The 14,308-nt window shown below is 37.9% G+C and overlaps 1 protein-coding gene across 1 annotated transcript; it reads left to right on the top strand.

Moving 5' to 3' along the window:
- The first annotated feature begins 4,069 nt into the window (after positions 1-4,069).
- Positions 4,070-5,063, top strand: LOC127136767 (uncharacterized). Its single transcript, XM_051063289.1, has 2 exons — positions 4,070-4,657; positions 4,797-5,063. The coding sequence occupies exons 1-2, from the start codon at positions 4,070-4,072 to the stop codon at positions 5,061-5,063; spliced, it is 855 nt and encodes a 284-aa protein (XP_050919246.1).
- Positions 5,064-14,308: the final 9,245 nt, after the last annotated feature.

Here is a 14,308-nt window from a genome sequence, read left to right as displayed (position 1 = left end):
TCATCTTGATTAAGAAGTTAGATTGTCTTAATCTAAACATGAATATTCTCAATAATAATAATGTTTCATATATTCTTTCTACACCATATATACGACAAAGTACATTTGTCTAGATCTATACAATACAAAGTATACAAATAGTACCTAAATCGTTCCCTTCCCATCCAATCCAATCCTTTCAAAATTGCTACACATAAAAGCATGCGTAATTTGATATAAACACATAAAGTGGGGCCTCATTGTCTATACATATGAGTCATGACAATTATAATTAAGTGTATGAAACCCCTTAATCCTTTAAACCTTACTATTGCTTAATAGATGACAAGAAGAGAAACCATAGCCTTATAAAAGAGAAATATCTTGTTTGTTTAATTGGATTTTTTCTAAGGATGAGCTATGAACAACTAAGATTAGATTTCCAACATGATTTATATCTTAGAGTAACTCCATGTGGGTAAGGTGTCACATTCTTTGCAACAAGTGGTCATGATTTGAGCTTCATCATGGTCCAAAACATTTGTTTTCTATAATTGGAACTTTAAATTCGGTTACTAATCAATTATCACCCACTATGGTCAGATTATGTAGTGACAAGGAGTTAGGAGCTGATTTATTAGTTTACAATTATGTTAGCCATAAAAAATAATGATAATTTAGTACATTAGTTTACAATTATTTGGAAATGAGTATATGAAGTTTTACACCGGGACAAACGGCTCACAAAATTGAAAAATTGTATTCCAACAATCAACATGCTTTGATATAATTTGTTATTGATATTTTTGATTTTCATGTATAGTAATATTGTATCTTTTAAGACAATAAATATAATTTTTAAGAGAATTGATTTTGTCATTAAAAAAAAATAGAGATGCAACTTATTGTTTATTTGTATGTTATTTCTATATAATTTTTATTATTTTAATATGTATTCTAATTATTGATACATTAATTAAATTATATGTCAACTCAGAACTAGATTATTGCATATTCTTACTTTGAGAAATTTTTACTCAAATAACTCATTTTTTAAAATAAAAAATATCCAAACCAACCCATATTTCCATGTATTTTTCAAAGTAATTCACTTTTAAACAAAAAAAAATTCAACACAAAAGAGATGTCAATTCAATTGGCGACAGTGTACAACACATAAGAGAAGACGTCAATCCAATTGACAACAATGTACAAACACATAGGAGAGAGAATACACTCTCTCTTCTCTATGTTTGTATATTATTGCCAATTGGATTTGCGCATCCTCTTATGTGTTGTACACTATCGCCAATTGGATTGACGTCTCCTTAGTGTTTGAGTTTTTTTGTTTGAAAGTGAGTTAGTTTGGGAAATACATGGAAAAGTGGGTTAGCTTAAATATTTATTTGAAAATGTGGGTTATTTGGGCTATTTATCCGTGTTCCAGGTCATAATTGTTGGAGTAAACAATGAAACTCTATTGTTGCACAAAAAGAAGAAGATGAAAGTAATTTCAGAGAGAGAGAGAGAGAGAGAGAGAGAGAGAGAGAGAGAGAGAGAGAGAGAGAGAGAGAGAGAGAGAGAGAGAGAGAGAGAGAGAGAGAGAGAGAGAGAGAGAGAGAGAGAGAGAGAGAGAGAGATGTAACTAACTTTTTTTTCCAATCTCAACAAACTTTATCATCTCAATCGTGTAACTAACTTCAGTTTATATACAATTTCAACCAAGCCAAATAAAAACTGAAATGAAACTTAAATGAAATAAACTTGAATTTGAATTACATTTAACATCATCCCTTAATTCGTATTCAAGATTAAAAGTCAACAACACCAATTGCATCCCTTAAATTGATTAAGTGTTCAATTTTGATTGCCTTGGTCAGCACATCTGTAAGTTGCTTCTGAGTGCTGCAGTGAACAACCTCAAGCACTCTATTATAAACTTGATTGCGCGGAAAATAATACTTAGTATCAATGTGATTGATATTTCCATGTAGAACTGGACTTTTCCATGTAGTTTTGGTATTTATTTGAAAAAAGTGGATTATTTGGGTTATTTCTCCCTGTTCCAAGTCGTAATTGTTGGAGTTAACAATGAAACTTTATTATTGCACAAAAAGAAGAAGATGAAAGTAATTTCAGAGAGAGAGAGATGTAACTATCTTTTTTTTCAATCTCAACAAACTCTATTATCTCAATAGTGTAACTAACTGAACTAACTTCAGTTTATATATAATTTCAACCAAGCCAAATGAAAACTGAAATGAAACAAACTTGAATTTGAATTACATTTAACAACATCCCTTAATTCATATTCAACATTAAAAGTCAACAACACCAACTGCATCCCTTACATTGTTTAAGTGTTCAATTTTTATTACCTTGGTCATCACATCGGCAAATCGGACGCTCCAGGCCCGTCAGAAGAAGAAAATTGGACCTACAGTAGCCCTGACACGGCCATCCGTGTTGCCCAACACGGGCCGTGTCAGGAGAAGTCTCATGGAAGAGGAAAACAAGGAGCTGACACGGGTGCCCGTATCAGCTGACACGGCCCGTGTCAGCCTCCCTAAACAGGTGTGTCAAGTCCTTGTGCTCCAGAAGCCCAACACGGCCTGGCGTGTTGCCTGACACGGCCAGTGTTGGCTTGGGCACTTGATTTTTCAGTTTTGTGCTGTTTTTGGCACAACTTATTCCGGAGGGCATTTTGGACTTTTACTAGAGAAAATTGTCATCAGGAACTATTTACAGGAGATTTGAATATGGAGGAGGGACTTTTTACACGATCAAAAATTAGAGACGATCAAGATTGAAGTAGTGGAAAGCGAATAAGAACAGAGATTCTTCAAGAGCAGACACGATTGAAGATCAACGGAATTCCGAACTTTTTGTAATGTCTCAATTTTATCTTGTATCTGATTTGCATAATATGATAGGCTAAACCCCCCAATGCCAGGGGGTGTCCCTGAATTGATCATGTAATGACTCTGATGTTAGATTTTCCTTAATATATGTTATTTGTTATCAATTTCACTGTATGATTCGCGTAATGCTTTCTTTATGGCAAAAATTAAGATTGATGTATGGTTAACGATTAGCAGGACTGCAATTGTTAAGGTTTTTATACAGTGAAACCATAGCAGATGTCACCTCGGACTAGGGATACCCTATGGTTACCGGATTATTCTTGTTAAATTAAAATGCTTGGTTTCATCATAATCACCTAAGGACTTAGAGGTTAGATTGAATACCAAAGGTTTCCCTCTGAGGTCTTAGGGGGAAATAATCTTAAGATCTGGTAACTGAAACAATGTTCAGTATTAAGGAGATATACACTCAAGGGTCATTATAAGAGATTTTTATACACCTTCCTTGGCATATCATATTAACTTGTGAAAATATTTATTTGTTATATTTTTTCGTACAATGAATTCTCCAAAACCATAACTAGTACTTTTGTTCAATTGAGTGACTGTTTACCCTTATATTGCTGCACAATCCTCGAGATCAATCTTTGGGAAACATCGCTCTTATTACTACATTGGTAAAAATAGTACACTTGCTATTTTTTCGATCAAGTTTTTGGCGCCGTTGTCAGGGACTGCCAAATATAAGTTTAGAATTATCTCAATTGAAATTGTGTTGCTCTGCAACTAAAATTTATTTTCCGTTATTTTGAATATTTTATTTCGATTATATCAACTAATCTGTGTCTGATATTTGTATGCGAGGTAAGGCCTCAGCTGATTTTCCTTTTGACGCAGAAACCGAGAGAACCTTGCGGGCAAGACTCAAACAAGCTCGATTAGCCAGATTGGAATCAGACGAAGAACAACTTTCCATCCATTCTAGCTCAGATTCAGGTTCTGATAGAGAGATCGAAACTATGGTTGATGTTCCACCGCCACCAGAAAGACTGTTGGGAGACTACGAAGGTGCCAATGCATAAATCGACAGATTAACTATTGTCAACTAACCAGTGAACGTGGCTAATTTTCAGCTGCACCCGAGTACCATTAATCAGCTTGAAAGGAAGCATTTTACTAGAAAAGTGAATGAAGATGCAAACAAGCATTTGTAGAGGTTTCTGACCATGAGCGACACTCTGAAAATTGATGGTCACACTGAAGAAGCCAAGAAGTTGAGAATGTTCCCGTTTACCTTAGCGGAAGAAGATGAAGAATGGTTTTATTCTTTACCTGCCGAGAGCATCACAACTTGGGAAGAAATGGAAAAAGTCTTCCTGAATGAGTATTTTCCAGCATCGGTATTTCTGCGGAAGAGGTATGAAATTTTGAATTTTAAGCAGAAGGACGGGGAAACTTTGGGAGACGCCTACAAGAGATTCAAGATAATCATGGTAGCCTGCCCTACTCATAATATGAACGCAACTGAACAAATGCAGATGTTCGTGAATGGTCTTAAAGTAAAGACCAAACAACTGATTGATACTGCAGCCGGTGATTCCACAAATTTTTCAACAACCACCGGTATCAAGAAGATCATTGAAGCTATTACTACTAATAAGCACATGGAGTTGTACGATAGGTGTCAAAGAAAACCAGAAGGGGTTATAGATTTAAAGCTGGAAACTAATAAAATTCATATTGAAGATACTATAGTTGCTGAAGTTGATAAGAAGCTGAAGGCGATGAATATAGGCACCCAACCGAAGGCGCAGGTCCAACCGGTCCCTATTGTCTGCTGTGAAATTTGTAGTGGTCCGCACCAAACTTGCTATTGTTTTGTAACTCCTCAACAAGTGGAGGAAATCAAATTTTTGAAGCAAAATAATCCTTATTCCAACACGTACAATCCAGGTTGGAAAAATCATCCAAACTTCTCATGGAAAGACCAAAAAGGAACCTCTCCTCAACATGGTCAGTACCAAACTCAATATCAACAACAACAGCAGCAACATGCCCCCTAAAAAAGCTGATTGGGAAATTGTGATTGAAAGAATGGCTTCCCATTATGTTCAATTTCAAGAAGAAACCCGGAAAAATCAGAAAAACACCACGGCATCTATAAAGAATCTTGAAGTCCAAATAGGGCAAATCGCTCAGCAACTAGCTTCTAGTTCTTAAGCACAAGGTGCTCTACCTAGTGCAACCGTGACAAATCCTAGAGAGCATAATAATGTGAGCGCAGTGATAACACGAAGTGGTAAATATGATGAAGTTGTTGAGGAAGTGGATGAAGAGGAAGACCAATTGATCGAAGTGGACCTTGAGATAAAAGAAAATGAAGTTGTTAGGGGAGAAGTAATAGCACCAAAACCGGTTGTGAAAGAAACAACCATTGAGCCCAAGTCGGTTGTTAAGCTCCCCTTCCCCACTAGAAACAAGAAAAAAGGACAACATGAGAAAAACTTTGAAAAATTCTTAGAGTTGTTCAAGAAGCTGGAGATTAACATTCCGTTGTTGGAGGCACTTGAACAAATGCCTATGTATGCCAAGTTCATGAAGGATATCATTTCAAAGAGGCGTACCATCGACACTAACCCAATTATTCTAACTGAAACTTGTAGTTCTATTTTGCAGGGTATGAAGATTCCGACAAAGAAGAAGGATCGAGGAGCTATCACTATTCCATGTACTATTGGAGATAGGTCGTTCAACAAAGTCTTATTGATTTGGGAGATAGTGTGAGTCTCATGCCGTTATCTATTTACAAGAAGCTTGGTATAGGGGTTATGCAAGATACCAGAATGACAGTCCAATTCACCGATCATTCGGTATAGAAACCGTATGGCATTGTTGAAGATGTTCTGGTGAAAATTGATAAGTTTGTATTTTTGGTGGATTTTGTAATTCTTGAAATGCCGGAAGATGAAGAGATCCCTCTTATTCTGGGGAGACCCTTTTTGGAGACGGGACGGTGCTTGATAAACATAGAAGAAGGAACAATAACGCTGAAGGTTTATGATGAGGAATTGAAAATCAATGTTCGAAACACCATGAGGTACAAGAATTATATTTGTACTAGTCATACTATAGAGGCGCTGGATCAGGTGATGACATATGATAACCCTTTGCATAAACCCCAATCACCTTTGGAAAGAGTGTTAAGTTTGTCCATTTTCGATTCGGATAAAGAGGTGGACAATGGGGAATTTGAAGTGCTGGCCTTGTTGGACGCATAAACCCCGTGGAAAGGATCTCGACCACGCCGGTGGGAGGATTTACGCCTCCCTCAATCTAGTGAGGAGAATGAAGAACCTAAGAAGGAAACAGAGTTGAAACAACTTCCTGACAATCTCAAATATGTCTTTCTCGAACCTGAAGGAAAATGTCCTGCTATCATAAACTCGAGCCTTCAGAATATCCAAGAAGAAAAGCTCATCCAAGTCTTGAAAAAGTACAAAAATGCTATTGGATGGGCAATTGAGGATTTGAAGGATATTAGCCCTACTGTGTGCATGCATGAAATTCTCATGGAAAACGACCACAAGTCGATAGTCCAACCATAGAGAAGACTTAATCCGGCAATGAAGGAAGTGGTTCAGAAAGAAGTGGTAAAATTGTTGGATGCAGGTCTTATATATCCCATTTCTGATAGTCCGTGGGTGAACCCGGTGCACGTTGTCCCTAAGAAAGGGGGGACCACCGTAATAAGAAATGAAAAAATGAGCTAATTCCCACGCGGACAATAACCGGGTGGCGCGTTTGCATTGATTACAGAAGGTTGAACACATCAACTAGGAAGGACCATTTCCCTTTGTCATTTATTGACCAGATGTTGGAGAGGTTAGCCAGGCATGACTACTACTGTTTTCTAGATGGATACTCCGGGTATAATCAAATTGATGTAGCACCGGAAGACCAAGAAACTACGACATTCACATGCCCGTATGGTGTTTTTGCTTACCGAAGAATGTCATTCGGGTTGTGTAATGCTCCATCCACCTTCCAATGATGCATGACTTCCCTTTTTGCTGACATGCTCGAAAAGCATATGGAAGTCTTCATGGATGACTTCTTAGTCTTTGGATCCTCATTTGATAACTGTGTGACTAATCTCTCTATTGTTTTAGACAGGTGCCAGAAAATGAACCTAATTCTGAATTGGGAGAAATGTCACTTCATGGTGCGTGAGGGGATAGTGTTGGGTCACAAAATTTCTTATAAGGGGATTGAAGTTGACCAATCAAAAGTGGAAGTGATCTCTAAACTCCCACCCCTAGTGAATGGGAAGGGTATCAAGAGTTTCTTAGGACACGCAGGTTTTTACCGCAGGTTCATAAGAGATTTCTCGAAAATTGCTAAACCGCTAACCATTCTATTGGTTAAAGATAAGGCATTTTTGTTCAACAAAGAATGCACCATGGCCTTTGAGACATTGAAAAGTAAACTGATTTCAGCACCCATTGTTATTGCCCCCGATTGGTCTCTACTATTTGAGATCATGTGTGATGCTAGTGATATTGTTGTATGGGCAGTCTTAGGACAGCGAAGAGAGAAGTTATTACATGTCATTTACTATGCTAGTCCTGTGTTGAACCCGACACAAATGAACTACGCAACCACAGAAAAATAGTTGTTAGCCGTGGTTTACGCTTTTGACAAGTTCAGGCAGTATTTGTTGGGATCAAAGGTTGTAGTGTACACAGATCATGCCGCTTTGAAATATCTGTTTGCTAAGCAAGACTTCAAGCCGAGACTCCTCAGATGGATCTTACTCCTCCAAGAATTTGATGTCGAGATCCGAGATAAAAGAGGGTGTGAAAACACAGTGGCGGATCATCTATCCCGCATGTCACCTATTGAAGAAACAAAAGAAAAGAGACCGATAAAGGATGAGTTCCCTGATGAACACATCCTCGCTGTTATCGGTATCCCATGGTTCACAAACTACGCGAATTATTTGGTGGGGGGTGTAATCCCCAACGATTTTGATTCTAACAAAAATAAAAAGTTTGTTCATAATTGCAGCTTTTACTTGTGGGATGACCCATTCCTATACAAAAGAGGAGTGGATGGGTTGGTCAGAAGATGTGTCCCGGAGGAGGAGCAAAGGAATGTACTTAGAGCTTGTCATGATTCAGACTATGGAGGACATTTCAGTGGAGACCGAACAACAACCAAAGTTCTTCAATCAGGTATACATTGGCCCACTTTGTTCAAAGATGCCCAGGACATCATCAAAGAATGCGACAGATGTCAAAGAACGGGAAATATTTCAAAGAGAAATCAAATTCCGCAAAATGCTATGGTGGAGGTTGAATTGTTTGATGTCTGGGGAATAGACTTCACGGGGCCATTTCCACCATCCTGTGGGAAAAATTACATCTTGGTAGCAGTTGACTATGTATCCAAGTGGGTGGAAGTTGTGGCATTACCCACCAATGACGCTAAAGTGGTGGTGACATTTTTGAAGAACAATATCTTTTCGAGATTTGGGGTGCCAAGAGCACTTATCAGTGATGAAGGCACTTACTTTTTGAACAAACTGATGGAGAATCTGCTAAAGAAGTATAATGTTAAACACAAGATCATCACTCCGTATCACCCTTAAACGAGTGGCCAGGTCGAAGTGTCCAACAGGCAGATTAAGCAAATATTGGAAAAGATTGTATGCGCATCTAGGAATGATTGGGCACTAAAGTTAGAAGATGCACTATGGGCGTACAGAACATCTTTCAAAACATCCATAGGTATATCCCCGTATCAGATGGTTTATGGTAAAGCTTGTCACTTGCCAGTAGAGTTGGAGCACAAAGCATTTTGGGCATCCAAATTCTTGAATTATGATTTGGCTAAAAAGGTAGGTCTCGCATCCTTCAGCTCCATGAGTTAGAGGAATTTCGGAATCAATCGTATGAAAACGCCAAGCTATACAAAGAAAAGACAAAGAAATGGCACGACCAGAAGCTGCAGAGAAAAGAGTTTGTCGTGGGACAACTGGTGCTCTTGTTCAACTCCAAATTAAAGCTTTTTTCCAGGAAAGTTGAAATCCAGGTGGTCGGGTCCGTTTGTGGTTCACAAAGTGTTTCCCCATGGAGCTATCGAACTGAAAAATCCATATAATGAGGATACCTTCAAGGTAAATGGACAAAGGTTGAAGCACTACTATCAGGGACAAGAAAGTGGTCTGATTGAGAATGTTCGTCTCCAAGGATGAGGAAGACGACCGTCGAGCCATGCGACGTTAAACACAACGCTTCGTGGGAGGCAACCCACGCGGTTTTTATCTAACTATTTCCATGGTTGGTGTGTTTACAGGTTTATTCGTAGGTTCACGGTTACATCGTGTAGTTCAGAAGAGAAGGGTTGAGTTAAACTCATATAAGATTGTCGGATACCAGAAGAACAGGGATAGAACCAAAAAGCAGTGGAAAAGTTGAAATTTTTTGAAAAAACAGGGTCCTGACACAGGCGCCCGTGTCACCTGACACAGGCGCCCGTGTCACCTGACACGGGCCGTGTCAGGCCCAACGACCATACTTTTCAAATTTCATCTTTTTGTGTTTTTGTGGACCCCACCCGAAATTTTCACCACTTAAACACATTTTACCCTTAATCTACGAATAAAATTTGATTTTCTTTCACTCTCTCTCATTTTCACATCATACTTCTCATTCCTCACATTTTCTTAACCTTCCTCCATAACCAAACTACCTTAAAGCTCCCAACTTTAGCACCTTACTCTGTCCTAATTGCCGACACCCTTCATGAAAGTTGCTCTACTCGCCATCCTCTACAAAGCTACGATAATCTTTTTCCGTTTTCCATACTTTTTTTGGGTGATAAATTATGTTGCAGGAAACAAAAATGTCGCCAAAAAGAATCTTCGAAGGGAAGCAAGTAGATGCGGAATCATCCCGTCCACGAAAACGGACAATCCGTCATCCGAATTCACATGATATCATCTTTGACAAACCGGAGCATGAACGGAGGTAAGCATCTCACGTCAAACGGAATATCACTCCGACAAGGTACCTTTGCTCTGATACTTTATTTCAATTAGGTTTGTTTGAAGAATTGGATAGGATGTTCCATGTTCTAGGAATGCTTGAGCTTGTGCATTGTGAAGCGCCAACCTATGAGCGCATCACCTTAGAATTCTTGAGCACAATTGAGTTCAAGCTGAAAAAAGGTTGGACGGGTACAACGATGTACTTTGGAGGAACAATGTCTTTCAGGTTATACAATGTCGACCACGAGTTAACAATGGAGCAACTGGGTGAAATTCTTCGCCTACCCCTTTATGGCCCCGGAGCCGTACTAGACAACTTTGATGATAAGACTCTCTGGTTGGCCATTACGGGACGATTCGAATATATGGATAAACGGGAGAAGGCATCGGGTATTCAAAATTCATGTTTCAGGTATGCCTAGAAGGTACTGACTTTCACACTTTTTGGCAGGGGCGACAGTACAGGTGTAGCCACCCAGAGGGAACTATTCTTTTTGTTTGCCATGGAAAACCGGGTAGCTGTGAGTGTTGCAGCATTTACTGCAGATTATTTGGGTCTCATGGGGAGAGCAGCCCAAGGGGGAATCTCCATAGGGGGTATCGTCACTCAGATTGCCCACCATTTCATATATGACCCTGCTGCACTTAATGAGACACCGGTAGCAGGTAAGAGCAAACTGAACATGAACGCATTGGTCCAGCAAGGTATGATTTCACAAGTTTCTGATTGTTATGCCTTAATGAGTTCGGGTCAGTTTATTATGGCTCTTCTTGACCCTGCACGAATTAGCATTTCAAACACGATCATTGTGGAATAATGTTGAATTCGTGCAAAACGAATTTGATCCATGTATGTCAAAAGTGTGACTTGAAACTCATCAAAACTCAGTCAAATGATGCGTTTTAAGTGTCAATTAACTTCTGGAGACTTGTTAAAACATGTTTAAGATCAAAACACTTGCTAATTAGGCTTGGAATTGAGGTTAGTGATGTGCAAATTTCGGCCAATGGTGATTTCTTCAGTTTCAAGTCACCATGTTCAACTCAATGGGGCATCCTACTCAAGAGGCTTTTTAACCCAATTCTTTTTGCAATGTGTTAACATCATGGTCAAGATTACAATGTGCTAAGAAAGGTTACATTTTGATGTTTGAGCACAAAGTTATGGTGTGTTGAAGTTGGCATAAAATATCGGTTTCATAACTTAGAAAAATTTAAGTGTTTCATGGCTGAAAATGACCTATAATGTCCCAATGAATTCCATGGCCTTTTAAGCATATTTTGACCTTGGTACTTGAAGCAAACTTGTAGAGGGTATCACCAATGGCATTGTGCAAAAAGAATCAGCTCCATATGTTGAAAAATGAAGAAGTTATGATCCTTGAAAGTTGGGGAAAAGTCACTTTAAAATAGGTCAAATTTCTCTAAGTCCACAAATGTCCTATAGTTTTTCCAAACTTTTGATGGAGTTGAAGGAGTCATATGCAAAAAGGGGCATTCAAAAATGTTGAGAAGTGAAGGAGTTGTGATCCTTGGAACTTTGACATCAAAATGTTGACTTTTAGGTCAAACCTCTTAGAACAAGCTTGTGTACTTGGACTTTTCTTGAACTCTAAAGCACATGGGTGATCATATGAACTAAAAATAATGTGTCCTTGATGGTCTCTTGATCAATTTTCTCAAAGCTTGAAGTTACTTGTTGAAGAAGGCATGAAAATAAACACATGAACCTTTGACTTTTCTTGAGAAGTAAGCCACCAAACTTTGAGGTGCTCTTGACTTGATGAGCCCTACCTTGCACAATAAACTTAAGAGACACAAAACATATTTTTGGTATTTGATTAGTGGTTAGATAATCAATGAATCAAATAAACACAAAGGTAAAACAAAGAGGTGCTTGGTGATCCCTGCAAGAAGCAAACCTAAATATGGATAAAGGGGAAGGACCAAAATATGACCTTGCTTGTATGCCAAATATGAAAATGAGATGTGGGATCTTAGGGTTAAAAATTATGGTATGACATTAATGCACCAGGACCCAAGAAAGTTTAGGTACCAAAGGTAAAAACCTAATGTGTTTTGTAGGATGCTTTGCAAATTTAATGAAGCCTTAGTGCATATTAAATGAAGTTGTGCAAAGCAAAATGTATACCTTAAAGTATACAACAATACCTGTTAGAATTGAAGCTTATGATCCAAGAATGTTCACTTATGGTGTATATCAATGATCGTGATCAAGTGTTCATTGAGGATGGTCTCAACATCTCTGATATGTGATGATCAACTGGCCTCTTAGAAGGTTGAGATGATAAATTTGTAGTAGATATATCTAGTTTGTTTTTAATTAACTATTGTATCCTACGATCCTTAGAGAAAGACGTACAACATTATGTTTTCATTCCCTCGAAAAGGGGGTCTTTATCAAATTTATTTGGTAATCAAGGTAGTAAATTGTCTAAAGGTTTAATAATCGAAAATTTATGATTAACCCTCTGTCATACCCTAATTTTTAACCCTAAGATCCCACATCTCATTTTCATCTTTTTCATACAAACAAGGTCCCATCTTGGCCCTTCCCTTAACCATATTCTTGCAGGGATCACCAAGCACTTCCTTGTTGATGTTTTACCTTTGTGTTTATTTGATTCATTTCTTATCTAACCACTAATAAAAATACCAAAAATATGTCTTATTTCCCTTGAGTTTATTGTTCAAGGTAGGGCTTTTCAAATCAAGAACATCTCAAAGTTGTGTTGCTTACTTCTCAAAGAAAGTCAAAGGTTCATGTGTTTATTTCCATGCCTTCTTCAACAAGAAACTTAAAGCTTTGAGCAATTTAATCAATATTACATCAAGGAAACCTTATCTTGAGCTCATAAGATCACCCATGTGCTTTGAAATTCAAGGAAAGTCCAAGTGCACAAGCTTGTTCCAATGGGTTTAACCTAAAAGTCAACATTTTGAAGTCAAAGTTACAAGGACCACAACTCCTTCAATTATCAACATTTTTGAATTCCCCTTTTCTAAATTGACTCTTATCAACATCTTCTACGACTTCTCTTTACATGACAAGAGCCAATTGTTCTTGGAGAATCATCAAAAGTTTGGAGACATTATAGGTCATTTGTGGACTTAGTGAAATTTGACCTATTTTCAAATGACTTTTTGCAAACTTTTAAAGATCATAACTTCTTCAACTCTCAACATATGGAGCTGATTTTTTTAATAATTCCATTAGTGATACCCTCTACAAGTTTGCTTCAAGGACCAAGGTCAAATTATGCTTGGAAGGCCATGGAATTTATTGGGACATTATAGGTCATCTTCAGCCATGAAGCACTGAAATTTTTCTAAGTTATGGAACCAGTATTTTATGCCAATTTCAACGCACCATAACTTTGTGCTCAAACATCCAAATTCAACTTTTCTTGGCTCATTGTAATCTTGTCCATGATGTTAACACATTGCAAAAATAATGGGATCAAAAAGTCTCTTGAGTATGATGCCCCATTGAGTTGAACATGGTGATTTGAAACTGAAGAAATCACCATTTCCCGAAATTTGATCATGAATAAACTCAATTCCAAGCCAAATTAGCAAGTTTTTTGGTCCTAAACATGTTTAATCAAACCTCTAGAAGTTAATTGACACTTAAAGCGCATCATTTGGCTGAGTTTTTAGGAGTTTCAAGTCACATTTTTCACACACTTGGATCAAATTCGTTTTGCACGAATTCTGCATCATTCCACACGTATTTGGATCTAATTACATTCCTATAAATAGAGGAAGTTATTTCCTTCATTTGCAAGCTTTGGAGAGCCAAGAAACCCCTGATGCAACTTGAAGTTTTTCGAGAAAATTCAACTATCATGTTTTCAGTTTCAGCCTGTTTCAATCCATTTTCTTGATTCTATTAGCTCCATCGGCATCCTCTAAAACTTTTGCAACAATTCCCAAGCTTTGATACCTTCTGAATGGCTCCAACTAGATCGAGTTTCATCAACTTCTATCACCATCTAGACAAGGTAGTTCTGAGCATCATTTGAACTCAAACAAGTTACCACAATGTAGTCCTTCACTCTATGATGTTTTCCCCTAACTTATCTGGAGTTGATTGATTGTGTTCATCATTTAATTTTATTTTTCGTGACTTGCTTGTTTATGAAACTTCTTTAAAATTCCCTTTGCTCAGTTCACATAAATGAATTTGAGGCATGAGGTTGAATTTGGGATGAGAAGAGGATCACAATGGTGGTGGTCTCGTGTCTTGAAGTTACCAAATGATGAAACTCCGTTGAGAGCTCACCGTAGAAGACAACCAGAGTATTTCTCAGGTGGTCTGAGTTTGGACCAGACACGTTGGCATTTTGAAATGTTTTGATTGGTTAAATTTAAATTGGATCCTGTGTTCTGA

This window comes from Lathyrus oleraceus, chromosome 4, assembly GCF_024323335.1.
Source record: "Lathyrus oleraceus cultivar Zhongwan6 chromosome 4, CAAS_Psat_ZW6_1.0, whole genome shotgun sequence".
NCBI lineage: Eukaryota > Viridiplantae > Streptophyta > Magnoliopsida > Fabales > Fabaceae > Lathyrus > Lathyrus oleraceus.
The sequence above is the reverse complement of the archived record's forward strand: the minus strand, read 5'-3'. Positions and strand labels throughout refer to the sequence as shown.